The 27,803-nt window shown below is 54.8% G+C and overlaps 3 protein-coding genes across 7 annotated transcripts; 2 read left to right on the plus strand and 1 right to left on the minus strand.

Annotated features, from left to right (window-relative positions):
* Positions 1–1,398: 1,398 nt before the first annotated feature.
* On the minus strand, positions 1,399–3,320 carry CIAO2B (cytosolic iron-sulfur assembly component 2B). Its single transcript, XM_037816449.1, has 5 exons — positions 3,161–3,320; positions 2,927–3,006; positions 2,581–2,706; positions 2,083–2,128; positions 1,399–1,636 (listed from the first exon to the last, which is right to left on the minus strand). The coding sequence occupies exons 1-5, from the start codon at positions 3,318–3,320 to the stop codon at positions 1,539–1,541; spliced, it is 510 nt and encodes a 169-aa protein (XP_037672377.1). The 3' UTR covers positions 1,399–1,538.
* A 1,123-nt stretch (positions 3,321–4,443) lies between these two features.
* Positions 4,444–19,532, plus strand: CES2 (carboxylesterase 2). 3 transcript variants are annotated; one of them, XM_037816177.1, is made up of 12 exons: positions 4,444–4,653; positions 8,653–8,857; positions 9,768–9,909; positions 10,558–10,691; positions 10,773–11,031; positions 11,438–11,536; positions 11,832–11,972; positions 12,076–12,153; positions 12,403–12,547; positions 12,981–13,118; positions 13,670–13,742; positions 19,397–19,532. In XM_037816177.1, the coding sequence occupies exons 1-12, from the start codon at positions 4,590–4,592 to the stop codon at positions 19,416–19,418; spliced, it is 1,500 nt and encodes a 499-aa protein (XP_037672105.1). In that variant the 5' UTR covers positions 4,444–4,589; the 3' UTR covers positions 19,419–19,532. The 3 variants fall into 3 exon arrangements, with proteins under 3 accessions (XP_037672105.1, XP_037672104.1, XP_037672103.1); XM_037816176.1 differs by lacking the exon at positions 19,397–19,532 and adding an exon at positions 14,158–16,456 and having other exon boundaries at positions 12,406–12,547; XM_037816175.1 differs by lacking the exon at positions 19,397–19,532 and adding an exon at positions 14,158–16,456 and having other exon boundaries at positions 4,445–4,653.
* On the plus strand, positions 13,080–27,473 carry CES3 (carboxylesterase 3). Of its 3 annotated transcripts, XM_037816173.1 has the most exons (14): positions 13,080–13,118; positions 13,670–13,742; positions 19,397–19,601; positions 19,697–19,835; positions 20,001–20,134; positions 20,632–20,785; positions 20,876–20,980; positions 22,461–22,568; positions 22,901–23,041; positions 24,602–24,682; positions 25,645–25,792; positions 26,256–26,405; positions 26,560–26,638; positions 26,748–26,940. In XM_037816173.1, exons 2-14 carry the CDS (start codon positions 13,739–13,741, stop codon positions 26,938–26,940), a joined length of 1,641 nt encoding a protein of 546 aa, XP_037672101.1. In that variant the 5' UTR covers positions 13,080–13,118; positions 13,670–13,738. The 3 variants fall into 3 exon arrangements, with proteins under 3 accessions (XP_037672101.1, XP_037672100.1, XP_037672102.1); XM_037816172.1 differs by lacking the exons at positions 13,080–13,118; positions 13,670–13,742 and adding an exon at positions 18,042–18,930 and having other exon boundaries at positions 26,748–27,473; XM_037816174.1 differs by lacking the exons at positions 13,080–13,118; positions 13,670–13,742; positions 19,397–19,601 and having other exon boundaries at positions 19,778–19,914; positions 26,748–27,469.
* Positions 27,474–27,803: the final 330 nt, after the last annotated feature.

Raw genomic sequence — 27,803 nt, forward strand, 5'->3', positions numbered from 1 at the left:
CTCTCATCAAGGCAACAGCGCCCCCTGCCAGCTGAGCAGCACCTGCCAAACTGCTCAGGGCCCCCTTTAAATTACTTACTCTAGAAGCCCATTTCCTCATGTGCAAAATGGGGATAAAAAAGAACAGCAACTGCCACACAGGGCTGGATCAAGGGTCTACCAACCAGGCAGTAAGTGTGAGGCATCAGCTCACTGTGTGCTCTCAGGACAGGCTTGGTGTCGCCAGCAGGCCCTCAAGAACAGACTTGCCAAGTACCCAGGCTGATCTCTTGAGGCCTCTACAGAAATCACATCTGACCCTCAGCAGGGATGAGGTGGGGCAGGGCAAGACTTCTTAATATTCCCATTTATCCTCAGAGAAAGGAACTGAGGCAGGGAATCATGGCCACAGGATCCTAACTGACTGAGTCAGGATCCAAGCCCCATGGACTGTGTCCTGGTGACCAACTGTGTTCTGGGCACAGGGCCAGTGGCAGGCAGAGGCCCAGACCTGAGCACATTGCCTCATGGTGCTGATCTTCCCTCCTCCCAGCATGCAGGGTGACACACATCTCCGGGGGACTGATGCAGAGAGTGCCTCATATTCCTTTCAACAGAAAAATCGGATGTCACTGCCTTGACTAGGGACCAGACTGAGCATCACAAATGGCAAGGCAAGCTGGCCTCACACACAGACTGGTAGATGCTAAAGGATACATACAACACTCCTGGACAGGGTTCTTGTCAAAAAACTCAAACCCAAATTCAATCAGGCCTTTAGATCAACTTCAGTTTACAGGAAACATACGAGACAAAGGAAAATATTAGACTGAGGGACTTCTCCAGACAACTGGCCCGGACTTTGCAAAAAAGTCACTGTCAATAAGCATACAAAAAAAGGTAAAGGACAGCGTAGGACGAGATAGTTCTTGAAGAGGATAAAGAGACATAACAACCAAACACAGTAATACATAAATCTTGATTGGAGTCTGATTTAAAAACAAAATTCGTATCTGGACTGGATAGTAGATGGTGTTGGGGAATTGCTCATCATCTTGGCCAGTTAACAGTACTGTGGTTATAAAGGTTTCCTCATAGGAGATGCAGAAGAGTATTCAGAAGGAAAGGGTCAGGTTTCTACAGCTTTCTCTCAAATTATATTTATATACACACATTAATAAAGCAAATGTTGCAAGATGTTAACAACTGTTGAATGTAGGTGATAGGTATGTAAGTTTGTTCACTACTATTCACTATCCTTGCAATATTTTTGTATACTTAAACTTTTCCTAATCAAAAAGATGGGAGAAATTAAAAATATTAATAAACTGCACCTCATTGAACCCTGTATAGGCACATACCCCCTCCCAAGCCCTGATTGACCCCATTTGATGAAAGACTCCAAGGCATGCTGAAAAATGAATATAAATTAAGGGTTTATTACAAAATGCAAAATGTTAAATTTCTCATTGTCAGTGATTCAAGAAAACAAGGCCATGAGCCCTGGGTAGAGGTGGGGCCCAGACACAGGTGTGTGGGCTGGGGGCCAAAAGTCAAGCTCAGGAACGAGCCGACAGGCACTGGTTCACAACCTCCAGCAGGTGGGTGTTCTCCAGGGCGGCTGCTACCCGCTCCTTATCGGCAAGCTGCTTGTTCACTGGGCAGGAAAGAGGGAGAGTCAAAGCTAGGCTTTGGCCATGCTGCTAGTCAGCCCCACCTCTGAGCCTTTGCATAGGCTATGTCCCAAACAACAAGGCTCTCTTGTTGCCTCCTTGCCAGGACTCAAAGCCCCAGTTAGGCTACCCAACCACCTGAGTCCACACCAACCCCATCTTCTTGGAACCCTTCCCACCTGGCTGCTCATGCCTGCCTCCTGCGTTCCTGATGCGTGGTCCTGTATAGTGTTACAGAGAGAAGAGGAGGAGGCAGTGTGTGTGTGCGTGTGTGTGTGAAAGGACATGGTAAGCACAGTCAGGCCAGCTTCCCTGGGGAGTGTGTGGCAATTTTACCCACCCAGGCTCCCCGGGATCTTACCCTACAAACCACCATGACAAGGAGAAAACCTAAAAACACTTAGGATCCCAAGCCAACATCCTCACTCACCTGCATGCTCTGAAGCATGGGTCCCTGGAGTAATGTGCACATCCATCTGGGAGAGAGATAACCAGGGTCTGAGCATCTCCCCACCTGTCTACCCCCTTGCCCGCCATCCCCCTTAGTCACCACCTTCAGCTCATCCTTCTTTCTAATCATGCCTTTGGCCCTTCCACTATACCCCAAACCCACCCACAGCTCTTCTATTTCCACCCAAAGAACTGGCCTACTACTGTTGACTTAAAGGCCTGCCTGGCCCTCACCCCTGCTCCAAATCTATCTACAGCTCCCTACTGCCCTTCCTGTCACATTCAACACTACTCTTCTGCACTTGCCAGCTCAGGCCTTTATTCTTGTTGTCCCCTTCACTTGGAAACCCAAATCCCAGTTTCATCTCTGCCAGTCAGGATCCTTCTGATGTCACCTGCATGTTCATGCTCTCCACATCCCTCTCCTCAGTAGCAGATCCTCATGCTTGCCCCATGGTGGAGCTTGGTTCCAACTGACCTTGAAACGCTGTGGAAGGGAGCGCAGAAGCTTGACTTTGATGGACAGGCCAATAAGGGTGGCCATACTGCAGTGCGGAATGGTGGGTGTGAAGGCCACGGCCACGGTGCTCTCCGGGTCGCTTACCTGTGAAAGGGGGAAGGAGAGATGTCAGAGGTCACAGTCCTCCCAGCCCAGGCCAACTGTCTAATCTCTATGGACCTCAGTTGCCTCATCCACAAAATAGGCATAATGATCAATCTTCCCAAAGATGCCCTGAGGAGTCCATGAGCTAACAACTCAAACGCCAGCCCCCTGGTGTGCAGCTGAACCTTTCTACTCACCTCAGACTCTAGGACTGACTCACCTGAACCCGGACTTGCTCCACCACGTTCAATTCCTCCAGCGTCAGTGGATGCTCTGGGTCATTGATGGAGCGAATCAGATGTGGCAAATGAAGGAAAAGGAATCCTGCCTTTGCCCACTCAGAACCCTCCGCCACGAATGCCCTGCCCTGGTGCTGCTCCTTCAGCCCTAGGACATCCCCTCTCCCTGTCTCCCAGACCCCCGCGAACCCGCCCCGCCCCGTAGCGGCGGATATCGAAAATCTCGCGCGCATCTATGCTGTCGGGAACCTGCTCGTCCTCTTCGCCCGCAGTCACAGGACGCTCCCCAGAGCGCTCATAGATCAGGGGGTTAGCGTTCTCAAGGAGGCCACCCCCTACGCCGCTACCGCCGCTGCCGCCCCCGCCGCCCACCATCGCGGAGCCGCCGCGGGCCAGTTTCAGCATGCACTTCCGCTCCGACCCGCGCACTTCCGGGGTACGGAAAGGGGGCGTGGTGTGGCGACGGGATCGCGCGAGGGACAGCCGCTCTACGGGTTTCCGGCTCGGTGTCTGAGACGTGCAGTGGTGTCGGCATTCTGGCTACGCGAACTCGGGAAGATGCGGACAGCTCAGGAAGGGCGCGGAGAAGCGACCCCAGCTGCACCGGGACGTGCGAGCCCGCGGGGGGGCTGGAAAGCGGAGGCCACAGCCAGTTCTCAGGGGCCACTAAAGGCCGGTCTGGGGTTGAGCCTGGCGTATTCGCAGGCACCACCTGCTCCCAGAATTCCCTTCCTGCCTCCCAGGCGGTGCGGGCGCTCCGGTACCCAGGGTTGCCTCAACCCTGACACCGTTCAAGGCGTTTCGGGATCTTCCCGGGAATGCCCCTGCCTCTCTCGCTGCACCGTGGGCCCGAGCAGGCGCTCAATAAATGTTTGTGAAATGAGTAAAGAACCTTGACCTCGACCTCGGCGGGAGGTGGGGGAGGAAAAGCCAAAGTCACGTGTGCGCCTCGAAAAGAGAGCCTGACTGAGTACAGAGAGAGCCCGCGGAGACTCTCAGACCGGGGGCACTAAGGGGATGAGGGGCCGTGAATAGGGGACCCAGTAAGCTATAAGACCTTGAAGCGCAAGGAGGAGCTTTCAGGATAAAGGGTACAGTCGCACCTCTCTGCCTTTGCTCAGGCCGTTTCCTTCGCCCGAACGAAGGTCGTTCTCATGTCTCTATCTGTAGGTATTCTGATCGTGCACCTCCTCAGGGAAGCCCTCCTGGATTCCCCAAACACAGCTTATTGCAACCTCCTCTCTCGAACACCCCCCCACACCCACACCCACACAGCCTCGTCCGGCCTGTGACTGCACCGACAGTGAACGTAATGACTCCAGGGTTGAGGAAAGAGTTCCAGGTCTCGGCGGGGCTCTTATTGTGGGGGTATACCACATTTTATTGATTTGAGAAGCCAGGGAGCCGGCATCTGCCTGCCCTTGGCTCCCAGCCCAACCTGCGCCCTTGTCTCCAGGCTGACCGACCTTTCCCCTGCCCAACCCGGACGCGCAACCTCTCACCACCACCCGGCTTCCTCTCACTCCAGTCCAAACTCCTCGCCCGGGCAAGGCGCTGATCCGTGGCCGAACCCGCCCCGGGGCAGCCTTTCGGTGAAAAGCAGCGAGCCTGCCTGTAGCGAAAAGGAGGACCTGCGAGTGGACCATGCAGCTGGACCGGCTGAGCGCCGTGGCCTTTGGGCTCCTGCTTCTCCTCGTCCCGGCCGGGGGTGAGACTCCCGCGTGGGCAGGAGCCGGGTCGGAGCCTCCAAAGTCTGCAGAGGCAGAACCTGAGGCTGAGGGAGGGAAGGCCCCGGGGAGGTTGCAGCTGATGGAGATAAGGACAGCACGGGAACCCTGCGCGGGCCAGACCCCTCCCGACTGCCCCGGGTGGGCGCCCTGAGGCGCAGAGAGGTTGGGTCTTGTCGGGTTCCAGGGGCGCTAAGGCACGCAGAGACGGGGCGGAGGGACTTCGAGATGTTTCCCTCCTCGTGTTTGTGACTGGAGCCGGCGCTGTCCGCCGGTAATAACAACAATAGTACTAATAAGAATCTTTCCTCGTTTGTCCGGCCCAAGTGTGTCGTGCCCTTGGCCAGAGGGACCAACTGAGTCCCGTCCCCAGGGGCCCCAACTCCAACATCTGGGGATCTGGCACAGACAAGCACAGAGAAGCTCCTGGGCTTCTCCTAAAGCCCACGGAGGCAGCTGCTGTGTCTCCTTCACCCCCCTGCACCCTGTGCAGAGTGAAGGCATGGCTGGCTCTCTAGGGCAGAGGTGATCACCCTTTGTGACTGCCTTCTGCCTCTGGGACACCTTCTCCCCTTATCAGGAGCACCATGCCTAGGACGTCCAAGGTTTCTTTGGCCTTTGGCCCTTTCTCATCAAGCATGATCCTCTCACCCAAAATGCCCCCTACCTATGCGACCCTACTACCCTCCCCCTTCCCAGACGAATCTTCCGGTCAATGGCCCACACTCATCCCTCCCATTTAACACCACCACCACCACGCCCACCCACCACCCATCCCCACCCACCAGGCTTTTGGAAGTCATCAGACCTCTGGACGCCCTAGAAGCCTCACTGCCCTTTTATTATTTTGGATTGGACCAATGTTGAGAAAATAATTGATAAGATATAAGAGGACACAGGGTGGTGGGTCCGACCCTCACGTGTTCCACCCAGTTGTGGCTCCTCCACAGGGACCATTAAAGGTCTCCAGGGCCTTCCACATTTGGCCCAGTTTACCTAAGAATGGATGTGTGCCCACACCCTTAGATTCCACCCAAATGGTTGAAACTCACCCCCTTTCTGGGCCCTGGCCTTTGACACTTCCTGACGCCAGGCAGAGACCTCCTCCACCCCTACGTGGTAGAGCTTCGTCAAACTGTTTAATAGAAGGGCTTTTCTTCGAGGATGAAGCAGTACTGTAACTGGCCTCCGATAAGGGCCATTTCAGCAGGCTTTGTCCTTTGCTATAACAAACACCAGGCATCATTGTCTGGTGGCTGCAGTGAAATACGTGGACAAACATCGCATCCCATCCAGCAAGGAGCTGTGTATGGAGACGGCATGTTGCCGGGGAGAGGGGTGGGTTTTTGATTTGGAAAGGCATTGCTAAATTGCCCTCCTTGGAGCCTGTGAGTGGCTGTAGACCCTGGCCTCACCCTACCAGGTGGCACCAAACATGCTCTGCTAATTTGTGCTGATCTGGTAAGTAACAGGTAATAGGTCCATGAGGCTGCTTTTTTCTTTTCGTTTTTTGTTTTTATTGTGGAAACATACTCAGAGATAAAGAGAATAGATTAACAAACCCATGAATCCATCATTCCCTTTCAAAAATTATCATGACCTGGACAACCTCATTTTATTTGTACTACCTCATCTCCCCGGCACCATTATTTGAAGCAAATCCCAGACATTATAGCCCCTGTAAATTTTTCATGTACTTCTAAAAGAAAAGGAATATATATATATATATGTATGTATGTCCCTCTCTCTATGTAAACACAACACCATAGTTTCTTTTTTTTTAATTAATTCAGTTTTATTGAAATATATTCACATACCATGCAATCATCCATGGTATACAATCAACTGTTCACAGTACAATCATATAGTTACTCATTCATCACGACAGTCCATTTCTGAACATTTTCCTTACACCAGAAAGAATCAGAATAAGAATAAAAAATAAAAGTAAAAAAAAGAACACCCAAACCATCCCACCCCATCCCACCCTATTTCTCATTTAGTTTTTGTCCCCACTTTTCTACCCATCCATCCACACACTAGACAAACGGAGTGTGATCCACAAGGCCTTCACAATCACACTGTCACCCCTTGTAATCTACATTATTATAGAATCGTCTTCAGGAGTCCAGACTACTGGGTTGGAGTTTGGTAGTTTCAGGTATTTACTTCTAGCTATTCTAATACATTAAAACCTAAGAGAACACCATAATTTCTTAATGTAACTAAATATCTAGTCAAATGTTCTGATTTCTCATATTATCTCATAAATGGTATTTACAGGGTTGTTGTTTTAATCAGATCCAAATAAGGCCCATACTTTGCAAATAGGTTGATGGATTTCTGCTTTTATGACAGTTTTATTGAGGTATAATTCACATACCATACAATTCACCCATTTAAAGTGTACAATTACTTTACACTTTAGGATATTCAGAGAGTTGTACAAGCATTACCAACAACTGATTTTAGAATATTTTCATCACCCCCAAAAGAAAGCTGTGCCCATTAGCAGTCACTCCTCCTTTCCCCTCAACCTTCCCCCTCCCCAGCCTTATGGATTCTGGACATTTCATGTAAATGGAATCATATGCTATGTGGTCCTTTATGAATGACTTCTTTCACTGAGCATCACGTTTTCAATGTTGTAGCATGTTCTCAGTACTTTCTTTTTACTGCTGAATAATATTCCATTGTGTGGCTATATCATATTTTATTGATCCAGTCATCATTTGGATTATTTCCACTTTTTAGCAATTATGAATACTTCTGCTATGAACATTTACCTGCAAGTTTTTGGGTGGACATATGTTTTCATTTTCTTGGGTTATACTTAGGAAGGTATTGCTGGGTCATATGGTAACTTCATGTATAATCGTTTCAGGAACTGCCAGACTTTTCTTGAGTCTCTTTCGATCTTCAGATTCCCCGTCTGCCTCTCTTGGAATTTTGTTGTTTTTTGTGTTGAAGAAGCCAGGTTATTTGTTCTGTAGAGGGTCCCATAGTTTGGGTTGTGCTGATTACATCCCTGTAGTATCTTTTCACATCTTTCTCCATCCCTGTATGCCCTTAAACTTGTATTTAGGTTCTAGAGGCTTGATGAGAGAGATTAACAAACCCAGGTTTTATGTTTTGTTTTCTTGGTTTGTACATGTGTGCATTTATGTTGCAAGACTTCATATGTGGTTCTGTTTACTTCCAACAGAAAATACATAATGTCTGGTTGTCTTGCTTTTTGTGACAAAATAAGTCGTCAACATTACAGTCAGATTTCAATGTGCATTTCTCTTAACATGAGGTGAACATCTTTTCTTTTGTTTAAGAGCCATTTATTTGTATTGCTTATTCTGTCTGAACATATTCTTTCGCCATTATTGTCTTCCGTTGGGTGGCTGGCATGTTTCTTATTCATTTGTAGAAACTATCTATTCATAATATTGGATCTTTCGTCATTTCCTGCCCCTGATCCCCATAGCAGGACAGCTGCAGCTTTTTTATACTCCAGTCACAGCTGCACTTCTCCTTCATAGCCCTCCTTACCAACATCGCTCCTTGTTTGTAGGATGCCTTCTTTATGTTATTTCTTGCCACCTAAAACATGAAATCCCTGAGGTCAGGAACCATCTCTGTCCGATTCCCACATGCCTGTTGCCTCACGTGCCCTGGCTCTTGGTTCCTTGAGAGGACACCCTCACTCCATCAAGCGCTTGTGACCATTTGTTTGACGCTCCTGGGGCCCAACTGCAGTGCCAAGCCCCAGGGAGCCTTGCTGAGCCTGGCAGGAAAGGCTGCAGACCAGGCCCAGAGAGGTCGGGGGGGTTGGAGGTGGGGGCAGGGTTACACACAGGATGCCCTTAAACAGACCGAGTGCTCAGACCAGGCTCCCCTAAGCTGAGCCGTGGCTGGGAAGCAGTCCTAACGGTCCGGGAGGGCAGCTCTTGGGGCTGGCCCAACCCTGATGTCCATCTCTCTGTCCACAGGCCAGGACTCCACCGGCCCCATCCGGACCACACACACGGGGCAGGTGCGGGGGAGCCTTGTCCACGTAAAGGGCGCCAACGCAGAGGTCCACAGCTTCCTGGGAATTCCCTTTGCCAAGCCGCCCCTGGGGCCACTGCGGTTTGCACCCCCCCAGAATCCTGAACCTTGGAGTGGTGTGTGGGATGGGACCTCCCACCCAGCCATGTAAGCTCTCCCCCAGGGAACCAGGGAACTCCAGGCCCCAGGAGGGAGGTGCTCTGAGTCTGGGCCCGGCCGCAGTTGACATCTCATCTAAACCCCTACAACCAACCAGTTTTCCAATGAGCATGCCAAGGGGTGAGGTAACTGGTCCAGGCTTCCAGCTCAGGGCCTGGCACTCAGAGAGCATTCACTGCACATGCTGAAGGGATGAGTAGAGACACGTACCTCCCTGATTCTGGTTATGCCAAGTGTTCCCTGCCACCAGGGAGAAGTGTCTTCAGGAGAGGCTCAGGCTGGCTCTTGAAACTTGTAGGAGCCCCTGACTCTAGTAATCCTGCACATCCCTAAAGAGGGCAGCAGAGGTGGCTCCCTGGGGACCCTCACTCTCCACAATCACTGTGCCAACAGCCAGGGCCAGGTGCCATTGGCCAAGGGGCATGTGTCTGTCCCTACAACTGGTAACTGTGCCAGAGTAATGAGGCTCCCTGAGAGTCTGGACTTGGGATGAAGGACTTAAGGACATCCACCACTTTTCTCATGAGAAATTAACACCCATTCATTCATGCAACTCATGTATGTGGGCCACTCCCCTGTTCCAGGCCCATCCTGGGCACAGGGATGCAGTGGCGAATGTCAACGCCTCAACCAATGGTTCTCATAGAGACCTCCAAGAGTCAAGATTGTCCCAGGCTTGGGACGAGTGGTACCCAAGGCCTTAGGGTCTCCCTGGAAGACCATCCCAGCTTCCCCGCCGCCTGGGGCCTGTGACCTGTCGGGGAGGGACTTCAGGGAAGGACCATGTGTAATGAGTATCAGGGGAGGGAGGCTAAGCGTGGCTGGGAGCAAATCTGGGCCTGGGGTCTGCTTTTGGTCAAGCATGGCCCCTGGACTGACTGTCTGCCGTGGCTTCCAGGTGTTTGCAGGACATCACTGCCGTGAATGTGATGATGCAGAAATTGTCGAATCTGACCCTGACCCTCCCCTCCATGTCCGAGGACTGCCTGTACCTTAGCATCTACACACCTGCCCATACCCATGAAGGCACCAACCTACCTGTGAGTGCCTAGCTGCAGCCGTCTGGGAAGTGGGAGGGTCAATCAAACTGGGCCCCACTGTAGTGTGGACCGTGTTGAGAGGCCTCTCACCAAGGAACCACCACTTTGATCATCAAGTTCAAGGTGGGCCTACCCAAAGTGGGCATCTGGCCCCTAGGTAATGAATGAGGTCTCAGAGCCCTGGTTGCTCCCAGAGGTCAGAGGCTGTGGCCGTGGGATGGATCCAGGGCTCACCCAACCTACCTGAACCCAGGAGACCTACTCAGGTGCCCAAGGGCTGCACTTTGATGTCACCAGAGATCCCAGCCACATCATCTGTTAAGCCAATGAAAATGAAAATGAAAGCCACTTTCAATGAATGTGCTCATGGGACGGTCAGGAGAGAGACCCCTTTTTTCTTTCCTCCTTAGAGAGGGTTCTGGGAGAAATAGAGCCAGGCTTTGATACATGGTGCAGGCCCCAAAGTATGGGAGGTCTGGTCTTTCCAATAGAACTTGTGTCATCCTTAGCCCAGGTCACAAAGACACCAGCCTGTCTTGCTGGGTAGGTGGACAGATCCAAAGCAGTGGTTAGCCCAGGTCACTCACAATGCTGGTAGGGTTTGGGCTGGGTGGGAGCCACATGGTACCTGTGCCTCGGTTTCCCCAGGTGATGGTGTGGATCCATGGCGGTGCGCTTGTGATGGGCATGGCTTCAATGTATGATGGCTCCATGCTGGCGGCCTTTGAGGACGTGGTGGTGGTCACTATCCAGTACCGCCTAGGTGTCCTGGGCTTCTTCAGGTGAGGCCAGGGCTGGGTGGGGCAAAGTGGGCCAAGCAGAGCCAGGACAGCACCATCATCCCCATCCCTGACCCCTCCCAGCACTGGAGACAAGCATGCAACTGGCAACTGGGGCTACCTGGACCAAGTGGCTGCCCTGCACTGGGTCCAGCAGAACATCGCCTACTTTGGAGGGGATCCTGGCCGTGTCACCATTTTTGGCGCGTCTGCGGGTGGCACAAGTGTGTCCTCACACATCGTGTCCCCCATGTCCCAAGGACTCTTCCATGGTGCCATCATGGAGAGTGGCGTGGCCCTGCTGCCCGGCTTCATCGCCAGCTCGTCTGACGTGGTCTCCACAGTGAGTGCCCCTAGCGGCGGGAAGTCCAGCCTGCTGCTCACCCCTGACCTCTCAGGGCCTCCATTACTCCCTCTGTTAAATGGGAATGATGAGGGCTCCCCCTGCTATTGGGGCACCTCGGGAACTGCTGCCCATCCGGGGATGGCCAAGGGACTCAAGTGTCAGATTCCACAGACCTCTGCCATCACAGAAGCTGAGCATGTTCTGTGGTCTGCAAAGCGGCTGGCTTGGGGGCCCCCATTATGGGTGGAATCTTCTAGGCTGGTGGGATGGCCCTTCTGCCTGAGCCCTCTGAACATCAGGGAGGCTGGAACAGTTTCAAAACTGTGGGAATCCACACACAGTACCCCTTGAGATTTGAAGTGCACTGGGAAGGATGAGCCAGCCCCTGCTGGTCCCGTTACAGATGGTGGCCAACCTGTCTGCCTGTGGGCAGGTCGACTCAGAGGCCCTGGTGGGCTGTTTGCGGGGCAAGGCCGAAGAGGATATTCTGGCCATCAACAAGGTCAGTTGGCATAGGCTTGGGTGTAGAGGAATGGGGGGTGGGGAGTGGGGATAGGGTGTTGGTGCCCTTCCATTCTCCCAGGACAAGTCACCCCATCTCCAGGCCCCAGTGTCCCCCACCCTGAAGGGGAAATCAAAGCCAGGCTGCACTAAACTCAGCTTAGGACCTCCTGGGTGGGTGTGAGCATCCTGGAACGAGCCAGGTGGGAGTGGGAGGCCCAGGGAGGGCATCAGAAAGTGTGCCTGGCGTCTTGTAGGCATTGAGCCTTGCTCCCTGACTTTACACTCTCCCTCAGCACTTCAAGATCATCCCTGGCATGGTGGATGGGACCTTCCTGCCCAGGCACCCCCAGGAGTTGCTGGCCTCTGCTGACTTTCAGCCAGTACCGAGCATCATCGGGGTCAACAACGATGAGTACGGCTGGCTCCTCTCCTCGGTGAGGCCCAGCCCAAAGTCGCACCAGGGGAGTCCATCAGTGGGTGGTTTCAAGGCTCTGTAGCTCCAGGCCCAGCCCACCCCCAACTCAAGACTCTCCCCAGGGCAGCACCTCTGGCAGCCAGGAGGAAATGGACAGAGAGACCATGCGGGCTGCCCTGCAGAAAACGTTGGCACTGTTGGTGAGGGTTCTGCCCCAATGGGAGGGTCTCGGCTCCTGTCCCGAGTCAGGGGGAGCCCTTCCCCCAGATGTTCTGCCTAGGCAGCATCCCCCATGAGCACAAGCTGGGGTATGTCTGCTTGAGGGTAAGGCCACCCGAGGGCTTGGCTCCTTCCCCCATTCCCTGTCCCATGATGGAACTGGCCCCCCTGCCCCTGCCCCCACCCTGGCAGCCCGCCTAACCTGACTCCTCCTGGCCCACCTGGGACAGAAGGTGTCTCTTGAGTTTGTTGACCTGTTGATGGAGGAGTATGTGGGGGACAATGAGGACTCTGAGAACCTGCGAGCCCAGTTCCATGAGATGATGGAGGACTTCCTCTTTGTGATCCCTGCACTCCAAGTAGCAAAATTTCAGCGTGAGTACACCTGTAACTAAGGCCCTACTGGGCAGGGGGCAGCCCAGGGCCGTGGTTCCCAGCTAAGGCCTGTCAGTGTCCAGGACACTACCTGTCTGTTTATTGAGCTCTTGGGTACCAGGCACTTGATGTCCCTCTTCTCAGTAAATCCTCATGGCCAGTCTAAGAGACAGATATTGTCCCCATTTAACGAGGAGGAGGTAGGTTCACTGAGTGACCTTCAGTAACTTGCCCAAGACCGCATAGCCAGGAAGTTCCAAGGCCAGGATGTTGAACCCAGACCTTTCCCTGCTTCAGCCTGGGGCTATCCCATCCCATTGTCCAGATTCCAGCCAGCCTTGGACTAGGTCTCTCGTCACCATGGGAGATAATAGAGGAAAACTCCAGCTGAGGGTCTGCCGTGCCACAGCTTGCCCGCGGGCCCCTCCCCCAGGTTCCCGTGGCCCTGTCTACTTCTATGAGTTCCAGCATCGTCCCAGCATCTTCAAGGACACCAAGCCGCCCCATGTGAGGGCAGACCACGGCGATGAGATCCTCTTTGTTTTTGGAACCTCCTTCTGGAAGACCTCCGGTGAGTCTTCCTGGGCAGGGTTCTTCAGCGGCTCCTCATTCCCAGGAGGTGGGGCTGGCCCCTGAGGGATGACGGCCCTCACTGTACAGACGAGGAAACTGAGGCCCATAGAGAGAGGCTCAGCTCGACAGGCTGAGCCAGGACTGGACTCCAAGACTCTGTGGACAGGACGGGAGTGGGGGGGGGGGCCTGTGCTCTCTCTACCCCTCCCCACCCTGATGCAGGATATCTGGCATGGGTGCAGAGGAGGGTGTTTCAAAGGCATATTAGTCTCTTAAATGACTGGCCAGTGTCAGAAGGAAGAAGGGACCTTTCAGGTCAGGAATGAGCCCAGTGTGTCAAGTCAGCCAGAGGCTGGGACAAGTAGAGGGGTTTGGACAAGAGGAGGGGCTGGCTCCCCAGGGCTGTGGGGGAGTGGGCAGAGAGGTGGGCATGGGGGCAGGGGGGAGAGGGAAAGCCATACGTGAGATGGTGGGGGGGTGGGGGTGGTCCACGGGCATGACCTGGCAGCTGGGCTGGGGTGGCCCAACCTGGACACGCCCTCTCTGCAGTTGACATCACTGAGGAGGAGGAGCTGCTGAGCAGGAAGATGATGAAGTACTGGGCCAATCTTGCTCGAAATGGGTGAGATGGCACACCCCTACCTTACCCTCCATGGGGGGCTTGCATCCATCTAGGGCTCCCCTTGTCTATGGTGACCCCACTAGCATGCACATGCCCCTTGCCCAGCTCCAGGACCCACACGGACAGAGAGGGCATTCGTCCCATCTCCTGGTGACCCGGAGGGCAGGCAATAGTGTCTGTCCCTCTGAGAGGGAGAGACAGACAACAGGTTGCCCTGCCCCTCATGGAGCTGACACTCTAGCAGGAAGTAGTTTCTTTCCTACATCTGGAATCCACCCCCCCCCCACTCATGCCCCAAGCCCACCTAGCCAGCGTGGCCCCTTGCCTGACCCCAGTCAGGGTGTCACTGCGGGTCTGGACTCAGCAGGGCTCTGAGTGACCCTCACTCTGCCCTGCTGGGAGGGCCTGTCTGCAGGAACCCCAATGGCGAGGGCCTGCCCCACTGGCCCGTGTTCGACCAGGAGGAGCAATATCTGCAACTGGACATACAGCCCATGGTGGGCCAGGCCCTGAAGGCTGACAGGTTCCAGTTCTGGATGAAGACCCTGCCCCAGAAGGTCCAGGAGCTAACGGAGGCTAAAGAGAAGCACATGGAACTGTAGCTCCATGTCCGGGGCTGGGGGGTGGGCTTGAGTGCAGGTGGAGAGCTGCCTGATGTGCTCCCCACTCACTCACCAAGGAGCCAATAGGTTATCCCTTCAGTCACATGAGCAGCCATCCATTCAGCAAACTACGTCATGCAGTCAGCTGCCAGGCCTGGCCTGGCCCTCTCTTGTTAGACACACTCAAGAAATCCTCCCACGAAGCTGGGGCTGGGGAAACCCCATGGAAGCTCATCTTCCCCGACAGCCACTGGGCTCTGGGCCCCGACTCTTCTTCCTCACCTCCCTCCTCTCCCCCTTCTCTCTCTCCTCTCCTCTGAGCCCCCTTCTCCACCTTGAGGGAGGGAGCTTGGGGGAATGTCGCCCTCACCCGGATATCAGAAGCCAATCTCCACCTCTCAGCCATCCTGCGTGTTCTCATACCTATAAATGGCCAATAGGAAACCTGGGTGCCAGGAGACCTTGTTGCTCAGAGGTTCAGCCACCAAGATCACGAACTACTAAGGATGTGAAAGTCACCATCCCCACCTGTTGTCCCCCTAGATTAAATGTCATCTGTCATTGACATTTCAAAGAATCCACCCACCCCTCTAAGTGTGTCCCATGGAGGTGACTCCGTTTGGGTGAGATGCAGGAATGGGCATGTCCATGGGTCCCGGAGCCTGGGCAGATTGTGTAGCAGCCACGAGAACCTGGCAGCTTCCTGCAACATGAGTTTGTTCCTAGGTTTGCTTTTATTCCCAGTAGCTCTGCAGACACTGTGGGGCCCAAACACACAATAGTAGAACATCCATGTTTATTTGTGGGATGTTTCCTGGAAGTGGGACTGAGGGATTAGAAGGCTCAGAATATCTAGGATTCCTGCTGACCGCCTCTCCATCCAGGGAAGTCTCCTCTTGCCTTTTACAATTCTCCTTGCTAGCCCCCAGATCCCCTGAGCATGCTGCTGCTCACTGTGGGTGACCACTTGATTTGTTTTTCAACCTACCTATTTGCTTTTCCTGAACTTCTCCCCCCACCACCTCCCCCACCTCCCCCACCCACCCCCCCAAAAAAAATCTCTATTATATTTTATCTCTGCATTCAAAAGTGCCAAATTGTGTTCAATCTGTCTCTTTGTTCCACCAGAGCATTTTCCCTCTGTCTTCAGAGGCTGTATCCCTCCTCCCGTAATTGCTAGGACTCCCCCCGTGCCCTGCCTCTACCAACCTGCCCTTTCCAGGCACCAGTTTTCCCAGGCGGAAAGTTCCTCTTACTTCCTCTGCTGCATTTGAGCCCAGCCCCAGGGCCTGGTGAGGTTTGGGACGGGGACGCAGATCCCCGCGTTTCCCTATTCTGGCCACCAGATGGCAGACAAGGATAAACTTAAGCCCCTGTGGACTTGAACTCTGGAGGAGGGCGGGGCTTTCCTTTTAGTGAACACTGGTGCCAAATGCTTCCGCTGTGTCCTGAAAGCATTTATTGAGCGCCTGCTATATGCCCTTGTATGTTTGTAGGTCCTGCAGATGCACAGAATACTTTCCAAAAGTGGGTTCTGGGACCTTTTTTTAGGCTTCTTAATAGTTATATGATATTTTAACAGGTTTATTGTGGAATAATTTACATACAATTACATTCACACATTTTAGGTATATAGTTTGATAAATTTGAATAAATGTATACAGATACGCAACTACCACCACATCAAGTTTTAGAATGCTTTTATCGCTCTAAAAGCTCCCTGTGCTCTGCTCTGAGAACCTCTGAATTGCTTTCTGTTGCTATAGTTTGCCTTTTCTAGAATGTCATATAAATAGAATGATTTATGACTGGTGTCTTTCCATTAGCATAATGTCTTTGAGATTCAACAAGCACTTCTTTCCTTTTATTGCTTAGTGGTATTCCACTGCATAGATGTACCACATTTTGTTTATCTGTGCACCAGTTGATGGACATTTGAGTGATTTCCACCTTTTAGCTATTTTAAATAAGGCTTCTATGAATGTTTCCAGACAAGTCTTTCTATAGACATATATTTCATTTCTCTTGGGTAAATACCTAAGTGTGGAATTGCTGGGCTATATGGCAAGTGGATGTTTGACTTTTTAAGAAAATGCCAAACTGTTTTCCAAAGTGGCCATACCATTTTTTTTCTCCACCAGCCACATATGAGAGCTCCACTTACTCCGTATCCTTGCCAACACTTGATAGTGTCAGTCTTTTACATTTTATCAATTTTAATGGGATGTGTAGTGGTACCTCTTTGTCGTTGGTTCCCAGGACTTTGAACCTTGGCTTCCCTCTTCCTTTCTCTCCATCTCTCTCCCTCTTTATGTAGTGTGTGTTTTCCCCGCCTTACATACACACACAGATATACTCCTGAAACTCTTCTTTCCTTCATTTCACATATTCACTGTTTTCTTGGTCACCACCTGTGCTGACTGATGGTGCAGTAAGAGGTAAAGGATATGAGGGTCCTGGGAGTCCTGGGCCAAAGCCTATAGGGATTTAGAAGGACTTTGTTGTCCTGTTAATATAGGGAGCTTTGTAATGCAGCCCTAATCTGGGAGGAACTGGGGATCCTGATCACCCATAGGCCAGGTATTAATTAGGTCACGGCTGCCAGGGCAGGGAGGATGGAATGAATGGCTTGGGGTGAGTTGAATGCGAGACTTGCACCCTGAGTCAGCAACAGGCCCGGCTGATTGCAGGGGGTTCAAGGGCAACTCCTGGGAGTGACTGGAAGGAGGGAAAGTGGAGGCAATAAAAGTGATTTTTACATCACTGTAAGCAAGAGCAAAAGAGTAAGACAATAGTGCAAAGAGGGCAAAGGAGATCTGGGACTAGGGTAAAGCAAGGAGGGGCTGAAGGTACAAAATTTAAAGAGACACTCACTCAGGAGGCAACCCTGCACTTGCATGACCTGAAAGGTAAGTAAGTGCCTCTTTAAATTCCAGCCCTCGGTGCCTTGCTTGCTTCCTCCTAGTACTGGCCCTATGGGTCCACCCACAGTGCTAGGAGGGAGGGCAGAGAGTGTGGGCGGACTCGCTGCAGGAGTTGGGAAACTTGGCCCTGAGAGCTAACAAATGCTCTTTCCTGGCACATCTATGCCTGGGGTGGGGGGTGGTGAGGGGATCAGGGCGAGACTGTGGGAGAAGAGGAGATCCAGGTGCCCGGATGTGGGGGTTGAAACCCGCGAAAGAAGCCTTGGTGGAGAGTGTGCAAGAGCCAGGAGTTAAAACAGAATGCACAAGGGGGCTCGAGGGACAAAGGTCTGGAAAACAGAGAGGCCCCTCCCCCAGCCTCAACCTGTAGAACAAGGCTCAGGGAGAGGAAACTGTCCCTGCTGGGGAGGCTGCCAGGGAGGATTTGAGAAGGAAGCTGCAATGGTTATTTTTGGCAGAAGAGAGGCTCAACCTAAGGCTTTTCTGTCCAGCTCTCGGCAGGAACTGGAACCCCGGCAGAGGGTCTGGTATCTTGTCCAGGCATGACTGTCACCCCGTCCCTCACTTCTGACAGTGAATATCTGCCCCCGCCCCGCCCCCACTCCCAGCCAGCCTTGTTCTAGGGCCTGAGGCCCAGAGGTGAGTTCTGCCCTCCCCATGCCAGGGAATCTCCCAAGCCAGCAGAGAGACAGGAACCCCCCCCCCCCACAGACCCCTGCCCTGAGGCAAGAACAGGCTTCCTTTGAGCCTGGGTGCTGAGCCTCATGTGTTAACACTTGTAACCTCACTTCAACCCTGTGCATGGGTCCTGTTATCACTGTTTCACAGACCAGAGCCCCAGACTCCGAGCTGTGAGGTTATCACCTTGGCTGAGCCAGGATTTGAACACAGTGGGGCATGTCTTTTGGAGATTTGGAGGGGGTTGTGGGTTGGTGATATAATCTTCCTGCCCCTGTCCCCCCCTGCTGCAGGCCTTATCTCCCCTGCCTGGGAGTCCTCAGGGCCATTTGGGGGCCGTGTCCTGCACCTGCCCCATCACTTGAGGGTCCTTCAAGGGACTGGGGGTACAGAGAGCAGCAGAGCTGCCGAGGCCCAAAGCCCCGAGGTTGTACTGGAGCCTCATCTTCAGTTCCTTCCACCCCATGTCAGGGCCCAGGCAGGGAGGACTGGACACCAGCCCCCACCTCAGCCTGTTGCCCATGTGGGGTGGCACCCCAGGGTCCTTGGCCACTGCTCTCTCAGGTTGGTGAGGTGCCACTTGAGATGAGTCACAGGGTCTCATGGAAGTCACGGAGCTGGGAGCTGGGATTTGAACCCAGAGCTGCAGATCTCCAAAGCCCAGGCTCCTTCCCTTGCCTGGGGTTGTCACAATGCCATCCAGTCTTCTTCAGAGCACTCTCCCAGCCCCCACCCCCCAGATCAGCCTGGGCACCAGGCATCAGGTCCAGGGGCTGGCCATTAGCCAGGGGGGATGGCCTGAGGCTTTCGCAACACTTCCCTTTGGAGATCAGAGGTGCTGTAGGCAGGGCCTTCATTCCACCTCCTGCCACTACTATCTACAGGCGGTGGGGACCTGGAGCATGGGGACAGGGCTGGGAGCTGGGCCCAAGGGCCTGGTCTGGGCAGTCTGTCTGCTTCTGGCATCTCCTGCCATGGCCACTGGTAAGACACAGCTGCCTGCAGGGGTGGGAGCTTCTGGGTGTGCGGGAGGACTTGGGGAGGAGGGGCAGAGAGAAGGCAAGACAGGGAGGGGCAGCCTGCTCAGGGAGGGGTGCCTCGGTTCGGAGGGATGCCAAGGGTTGGCATCCTCTCCGGGCAGGCTTCACCCTCGCCAGGCTGTTTGCTGCCCTGAGCAGTCCCGCCAGGGGACGAGGTTGTCCCCATTTAGCCGAGCTGAGGTTCCTCAAGGTTGTTGGCTGGCCCAGGGTGCAAGGGTCACGGGAGAGCCTGATTTCTTCACTTCAGGAACCGCCTCGCGGGGGTGCTGGGAAGGTTAACCAAGGAGCTGTGCAGAAAGTGTAAACGTTTCATGGGTCTGAAAGCGCCTTTCACTTTGGGAGTCCATCTGCCACCCCATGCTCTTGTGGAGGCTGTAGACTCACCCCCTGTCCCCCTGCTCTCCCCTCAGGGCCCGATGTCCCTCAGCCTGAGGTGGACACCACCCTGGGCCGCGTGCGGGGCCAGCAGGTTGGCGTGAAGGGCACAGACCGCCGAGTGAACGTCTTCCTGGGCATCCCGTTCGCCCAGGCGCCACTAGGGCCTGGCCGGTTCTCCGCCCCACGCCCGGCGCTGTCCTGGGAAGGTGTGCGGGACACCAGCACCGCCCCCCCAATGTGAGCAGCCCCGGTGGAGGTGGGCCAGAGACAGATTGGCAGGGCCCGGCTCACAGGGCTGACCACTGGCCCTTGGGCTCACTCTCTGGCCGCAGGTGCCTGCAGGATGTCGAGAGAATGGACAACAGCAGGTTTTTGCTGAATGGGAAGCACCAAGTGTTCCCCATTTCGGAGGACTGCCTGCTCCTCAACATCTACAGCCCAGCCGGGGCCACCGCAGGGGCCAGGAAGCCGGTGCACAGCCCAGAGGGCCCTGTCCACCCACCCAGCCACACCCTGCCCAACCCATCCATGACCTCAGCCTGTGCCAGAGGTCCCAAGAATGCCCCAGAATAGTGGGGGGTGGGGGCAGCTGGGGTCCTGGGAGCAGGGGGTCACCGTCCCACGGCCTCCCTGCAGGTCATGGTGTGGATCCACGGGGGCTCAATGATGGTCGGTGCCGCCACATCCCAGGATGGCTCAGCCCTGGCCACCTACGGGGATGTGGTGGTGGTCACCATCCAGTACCGCCTCGGGCTCCTTGGTTTCTTCAGGTGAGACGGCAGGCCTGGAGGAAGGCCTCGACTGCATTGAAAGGCCAGCTCAGGAGAGGAGTGGTGGGTTTAGGGTGAAAGCCCAGAGCCTGACTGGGGACCTCTCGGGCAGTCGTGCTGCTGGAGACAGGGGTGTTCTCCAAGGCCCCAGCCTGGGGAAGGGGCCCAACCAAAGCCAGAGTTGACAGTAAACTTGGGCCCTGGGGCAGAGGGTGTTGGCCCCTGGGCTGGGTTCAGGGTCCCAACAGGGTGTGTGGACAGGGAGAACGGGCTCTGTCAACCATCTGAGAGCTGGCTCTGGCTTGGCTGCCCAGCCTTACCCACCCACACCACGTGCCGTGCATGCGGACATGAAGCGTGGCTCAGAGCCAGGCCAAACTGTGGCAGCAGAGGGGAGTCTGGCCTCCTGGTGCCTGGCTCAAAGCAAGCCTCAGAAGGTCGAGAAGAATCCACCAGGGAGCCAACCTGCGCTAACCACAGCCCCGCCCTGCCCCCAGCACTGGGGACGAGCACGCACCTGGCAACTGGGGCTTCCTCGATGTGGTGGCCGCTCTGCGCTGGGTGCAGGAGAACATCACCCCCTTCGGGGGCGATAGGAACTGTGTCACCATCATTGGCGAGTCTGCAGGTGCTTCAATAGTCTCTGCCCTGGTGAGTCTGCACACAGGGCTGTGGGTGGGCTGGGGGGGCTCCTGTGCCCCCACCCCCCTAACTACCATCTGTCCTCTGTGCTGCACCCAGGTCCTGTCCCCGCTGGCCACGGGTCTGTTCCACAGAGCCATCGCACAGAGCGGGATCATCACCATGCCGGGGATGCTGGATCCTGACCCATGGTCCCTGGCTCAGGTCCGTGTCTTCTTCCCTCCTTCCCCCACATGCATCTGCTGCACCCCGCCTTGCACTGCCCTGGGGGGCTGGAGCAGCGGTCACTGGTAGAGGACTCCCCGTCAGCAGAGACAGACCCACTGGGATGAAGGAAGCACACTGCCTATCGGAGCTCAGAAGAACAAATGGCTGGGCAGTCCGGGGTAGGCGGTCAGGGATGGCTTCTGCCAAGCAGCCTGTCTTTGGCCCCTTCCCCAGGGGGGGCTTCAGGGAGCACCCCTGTCTGCCCCAGGCAGCTCTCCATTCAGGCTCTGGACCCCTACCACAGATTCCCATGGTAAGGCCTCCTAGGAGGTAGCCAGGGGAAACCAAAAGGGCCTCCAGGCTGGGAAGTGCATCTGCAAAGGCTGGAGGTAGAAGGCAGAGTGACAGAAGCAGACACAAGTAGGAATGGAGCAGGTTAGAGGACAGAGCAAGAAGCAAAAGGCTGAAGAAGTATCACAGGGACTCCATGGGCCCTGCCTAGGAATCTGCACTTTGTCCAGAGGGCAGGTAGACAGGACAATGACAACCTTGAACAACATTCTCCTTGGCTCACGGTGGCCTTGGAGTGGAGGTTTGATTGGAGGGAGTAATCCTGGAGGCCGGGAGGCCAGGGAGGAGGACATGGCGGAGTCCAGGCAAGAGAGGATGGTGAGGGGACAGGGGCAATGCTGGGGGTCCACGGGAGGGGCAGACGCAAGCCCCTTGGGAGACCTAGTGCCCTCACCTGGCTGCAGAGGGGCTGAGCTGGGCACCTTCCCCCACCTGCATCCACAGTGAGGCAGGAACACGGGGCCTCGGCATGGACGCAGCGCCTCCTGTCCAGACAACATCACCCTCCGCAGCCCATCCTCTCCCCAAAGCTGGGGGACACTTTCCCCGACCTTTGGACATAGGACCTTTCCCCGGCTCTCCTATGTCCTAAGAAGAACACGGCTCAATCATTCATTCCTGTAACAAATACAGATTCCTGCTAACGGCCACAGCACCAGGAGCTGGCCGGAAGCCACCCTCCAGCCTCCCCTTCCCTGGCTCCCTGACCCCGCCCCAGCCTCAGCACCCACACCCCGCCCCAACCCTGCCAGACTTTGGCCTGGGCTGGAACACCTCCCTCTCCAAGTCCTACTACAATTTTTTTGTTCACTCCATACACCTTTACTGACACCTCTGGCTATGGGAACGTAGTTAACCGGCTAATGACACTGCTTAGAGGGTCGCACACAAAGAAGATGACAGTATGATGTAATGGGGGACACACAGGGTGACTGAACCACCCAAGCTGGCAGGCAGGGAAGGCTTCTTGGGGGTGGCGTCAGGTCTCTGGCCAGTCTCTAGTTCTGATCCCTGGTATCACCGCCCCGGGCCGTCCTACAGACACACCCCCTCTGTGGGAGGCAGAGGGCCAGGAGGTGGGGGCAAGGGGCTGAGAGGGAGGCCGGACCCCTTTGACTGTCCCCAGGACATCGCGGAGTCTTTGGCCTGCAGTTCCACCTCCTCAGCTGAGATGCTGCGGTGCCTTCGGCAGAAGGCGGGTGAAGAGCTGATCCTCACCAAGAAGTCTCACAAGGTGCACTCACCACTTAGGGAAAGTGGCCGGCAATGGCACAAATGGGGTCCTGTCCAGCTCCTGTGGGTGTAGAGGGCAGTCAGCCTTCTGGGGTGAGGCTTGGGGCAACCACCCATGAGGGGAAGGGACTGAGGGCCCAGCTAGGCCTGGGGGCATGCAGGGAGGCCCCTCTTCTAGAGAAGAGGCCTGCTGAGAAGCAGCCATTGCCTGCTCTCCCGACAGCCCCTAGCCCTGGTGACCTCTACCCTTCACCTTCCCTTAAGGCTCAGCGGCTCAGGCCTGCAGCCAGGGGGGCCTGACTGGGGGCCCCTGTGCCTTGCTTTCTCCTGCAGAAAATTAATATCATGCCCTACACTGTCGACGGCACCTTCTTTCCCAAGAGCCCCGAGGAGCTCCTGAGGGAGAGGCAGTTCCACTCTGTACCCTTCCTTCTGGGCATCAACAATCACGAGTTTGGCTGGCTTATCCCCAGGGTAAGCGTCCTCTGGCCCCAGAGCCCTTTAAGGCCTTGCCCAGGCCAGGTGCCTCCCATCCCACCCTCATCACCACAGCCCTGTGAGCTAGACACTCCCATTATCCCCATCCAATAGGCAAGAAAGCTACGGGTCAGGGAGCTGTAAGGGACTCACTTACTCAAGGTCACCCAGCTAGGACCTCATTATCACAGAACAAGTGGTCCCTTCTTGGGGACTACAGTTTTGCATGAGGCAGCTTTCCAGGCAATGCTGGTCCTCAGCATATTCCTGCCTTGCTGTCTGGTTTATACATCAGGCTCCATGCAACTGGTTAATGTGACTCTGTGCCCGAGATACTGACCACCTCTAAGGTTTCAGACGACATCAAGGCCACTGAGGAAGCGCATGGCCCAAGTGCTGCCCAGTCCCTACCAGGGGTCCATGGAGAGTGTGTCGGTCATGCTTTCCTCCTGAGCACCCTGTCCTTTCTTCCTCATGCTTCTCCTTGTCTTCACAGCAATCAATTTAGCGGCTGTAAAACCTTCCACAAAGAGGATGGTCCCATTGCGATGTTCCTTCATTTTGGCACTCTGGCAGCTTCTAGTTTTTATCTCTGAAGCTAACAGTGCAGTGAACATCTGCATGTCCACAGTTTTTGCCCTCTGTCCCCAGGAGGGCCATTTGGGTGCTTCCTGTAAGAGAGACTCATGAAATCTTGACACCCAAGGATGAAGCTTGTAGAAGCGTCTAGGCCAAGGATGAAGCTTGTAGAAGCGTCTAGCTTGTAGAAGCTTTCCAGCGTCTCTGGAAACGGTGTCCCAGACTCGAGAAGGCAGCCTTGCCCCCACACTGTCAGGTTCAAGTTGACAGTAAAAGCGAGGGAGAGCCAACATGGCAGGGTCCCCAGACCTGGGCAAACCCACCTGGTGTGGATTTAAATTTAATTCTTTAATTCCTAGTGAAGATTAACATCTCCTCTTGGGTATGCACTCTTTGTATTTACCCTCTGCGAATTTTCTGTTCCTGTTCCCACAAAGATTAGCAAAGAGCCTAGTAATGGTGGAATTAATTTTAATAGCTAACATTTCCATAATGCTTACTCTATGTCAGGCCCTTTATACATATCAACTCACTTAGTCCTCACAACAGTCCCGTGAGGCAGGTACTGCTATTGTCATCTCTTTTATTGATGAGGAAATTGAGGCACAGAGAATTTAAGTAACTTGCCCCAGGTCATGCACCTGGTAAGTGGCAGAGCTGAGATTTGAACCCAGGCAGTCAGGCTCCTGAGTCTTTGCTCTTAAAACTGTGTCATATAAAGCTGGTGTTTGGTGTTGTTAACTTTCACTGTAGCCCCCTGTGTGGTTGTTTTTGGAGGGTCCAATTCTCTTCCTCTCTCTCTAATATTGTCACTAAACACTTGCCTGTCATATCTGATAGCGCCCCCCGCCCCTGGCCCCTTCATGGTACACACTTGCAGGTCTGTTGATTCATGGGCTTGGTCACACCTGGCTCAGGGCTGGGATGGGAGCAGGGGCAGTGGTCAGGCTGCACTGAGACAGGTTGGTGTCCCTGCAGGGCTGGGGGATCCTGGATCAGCTGGAGCGGATGAGCTGGGAGGACATCCTGCCCCTCCTGAGGCTCCTGTTGACCTACCAGGTAAGACAAGAAGTGGGAGGGAGGCCAGCGGCTGCCCTGCTCAGCGCAGTCTCCAGCCCTATCCTCCAACATCAAGGGGTCCAACTGCTGCATTTTAGTTCTGCTCTTAGACAGAGGAAGGTTCCCATCATTGTCATCATGGAGGCTGCCCCTTAAGGCACCCTGGGCTGTGCTGAGCATGAGGGCAGACACTCATCTCCTTCAACCCTCACGGCAGCTTTTGATCCCCATTTTACACATGAGCAAACTGAGGCTCAAGGAGTCATGGGAGGTGGTGCAGGTAAGGGGCAGAGGCAGGGCTGGAGTCAGCTCTCTCTGATCCCAGAGCCCTAACTGGGACCTTGGGGTCAAAGCCCAACCCTGGCCACTTGTCCACAGTTATCCTCGACCCTCTAAGCCCATTTCTTCACCTGTAAACAAGAATGGTATTTCCCAGCCACCCCAGCTGTTCTAAGAAGGAGACTGGGTGCTGCAGGTGAAGAGTCTACCAGGAGCTGGGACAGAGGAGGCACTTGATCCATGTGCTTCCTCTTCAGGAACCCCCAGAGCCCTCCCCATTTGCACACCACCACCACCACTCTCTGGAGCTGTGGAGTCCCTATCATTTGTTCCCTCACTTACTTCCTGGCTATCTGATGGTGCATCTGCTCCAGGCCAAACCCTGTGCCAGGGACTTCACATACGCTGCCAAACAGCCCTGCCAGGCAGGAACTGACCTTCAGAGAAGCTCAGCAACCTGAGGTCACACAGGCAAAAAACAGTTATAGACCTAGAAATTGCCTCCAAACTCGAGCTTATTCCACCCAGACCCCATCTAGAAGCTCCAGGGAGCCAAGGAGGCAGGTGACTGGCCCTGGGGCATAAGGGTCTGAGGCAGGTCAGGCTGGAGGATTTGGGGCTTCTTGGAAGGCTCTGCATGGCCGTGGGACCCGAGCAGGCCTGAGCCCGGCCTCTTGCCCCAGAACGTTCCACCCGAGATGATATCCACCGTCATAGAGGAATACCTGGGCAGTGGTTCGGACTCACAGACAGTGCGTGAAGTCTTCCAGGACTTGGTGAGAGACATTGTCTTCAACTTACCCATCTTGAACTTCATAAGAAACCTCCATGGTGAGCATAGCCCTGTCCACCTGCCCCACCTGGGTGCGAGAGGGTGTAGGCTCAGCCGGTACCTTGCACCCCACATCGCATGCCCACTGCCACCCCCAAGCCCCATTTCCTCTCTGGGGTGCAGCTTCACAGGGATGAGAATTGACTTGGGCAGGGTACTTTGCTGAAGAGAAAACTGAAGCTCAGAGAAGTGGAGTAACGTGTCAGAGACCTCACCAATTCCTGGGGGTCGCGGATGAGTGATTGCTCCCCCATCAGTCCTTCTCCTGGGAGAAAAGACTTGTTTCCACCAAGCTTGGTGGCTGATCCCTGACACAGCCCTAGAACGGCAGCCCCAGGCTCCTAACTGTGATCCTGGGCAAGATACCTAAACCCTCCGTGCCTCGGTTTCCTTATTGGTAAGATGGGGATAATAATAGAATGGAATCCGTGCCTAATTCTGATTCCTGCCCTCTCTTGGCAGATGCTGGGAGCCCCATCTTTTTCTATGAGTTCCATCATCGACCCAGTTCTTTTGCAAAGATCAAGCCGGCCTGGGTGAGGGCCGACCATGGGGCTGAGATGGCCTTCGTGTTCGGGGGGCCCTTCCTCACAGATGAGAGCTCCCTCCTGGGTAAGGACAGACAGACATGCAACCCCCTAGGCTGCCAGACTCCAAGGAGTGGGGGGCAGGCATGAAGAAACAAAGGTCTCCGGGCAGCACAAGGGATCCCTGGGTCCCTTCCAGGCCTCACCTGACCCTGATTCCAGTCTGTCCCTCCTGCCAGGCTTTCCGGAGGCCACGGAGGAGGAGAAGCAGCTGAGCCTGACCATGATGGCCCAGTGGAGCCGCTTTGCCCGGACAGGGTGAGTGAGTGAGTGAGTGGGCGTGCCTGGCCTTGGGCCTGGCCCACTCAGGGTCTGCCCCCAGGGGACCACACGGGAGACCCTGGCCCTCATCCATTCCTCCCACCAGGGACCCCAACGGAGAGGGGCTGCCGCTTTGGCCCCTGTTCAACCGGTCGGAGGAGTACCTGGAGATCAGCCTGGTGCCACGGAGCAGCCAGAAGCTCAGGGAGGCTCAGATGAAGTTCTGGGCAGAGACACTCCCCACCAAGACCCAACAGTGGCAGCAGGAGCAGGACAGGAAGGCCCGGGAGGAACTCTGAGACAGGGCCTGGACTTTCTTGGCTGGGGTTGGTCCCTGGGGTGGCAGAGTCCCAGCAGGAAAGCCTCATCTCCTTGTGCTGGGGAGACTTGCACCCAAACCGGCTGATGTGGGGTCATGACCCTTAAAACCTCAGCCCCTCCGGGACTGGCGTTGTGCTTTCTTGAAATATCACCAGGCCCCTCCCTGCTTCCCACCTCCAGGTCTTTGCATAAGCTCCTCCTTCTTCCCGGGGTGCCTTTCCTGCTGGCTTCTTGGCAAGTTCTAGCTGATTCTACGAGCTCCCCCAAGCAGCCCCTCCTCCAGAAAACCTTCTCTGGGCCACCTGGCCCCAAGTCTGTGTCCATTACAGCACAGTCTACCCCAGGCTAGCACGGTTGTGAGAGTGAGACTCAGCCAGACTCGGAGTCTGGGGATGTTTGAAGAGTGCATGGAAAACTGAGAGAATACATGAATGGTGACTGCAGGACTTGAACCCAGACCCTTCAGGCACTAATGCCATTCTCATTCCCCAGCAGATGTTGGGCCATGGTCAGAAGGGTGGATCCAACAAGCAGAAGCCTGGGGTGGCAGTTGTCTTGGGCATCAGGGGGACCCAGCCTAGAAGAAAGCTCACCCCCGAGGCCATAGACTAGGCTTAGGGAAAAATCTTGGGCCTGCAGATCCCCTTCTCTGTTCTGCCCAGACTTGGCCCCTGCATGAGACAAAGCAGAATCCAGCAGGGCCACCCTCACCAGACGTGGCCCTCACCAGTTAGCACCCTGACCCTCAGGACCTGGGCGGCAAGCTTCCAGTCCTGGAGCCTTAACCCTTTGTGGCTTCTCCGGGCTCTTCCCCTCCCCTCCCAGCTGGAGGGGCCAACTT

This window comes from Choloepus didactylus, chromosome 22, assembly GCF_015220235.1.
Source record: "Choloepus didactylus isolate mChoDid1 chromosome 22, mChoDid1.pri, whole genome shotgun sequence".
NCBI lineage: Eukaryota > Metazoa > Chordata > Mammalia > Pilosa > Megalonychidae > Choloepus > Choloepus didactylus.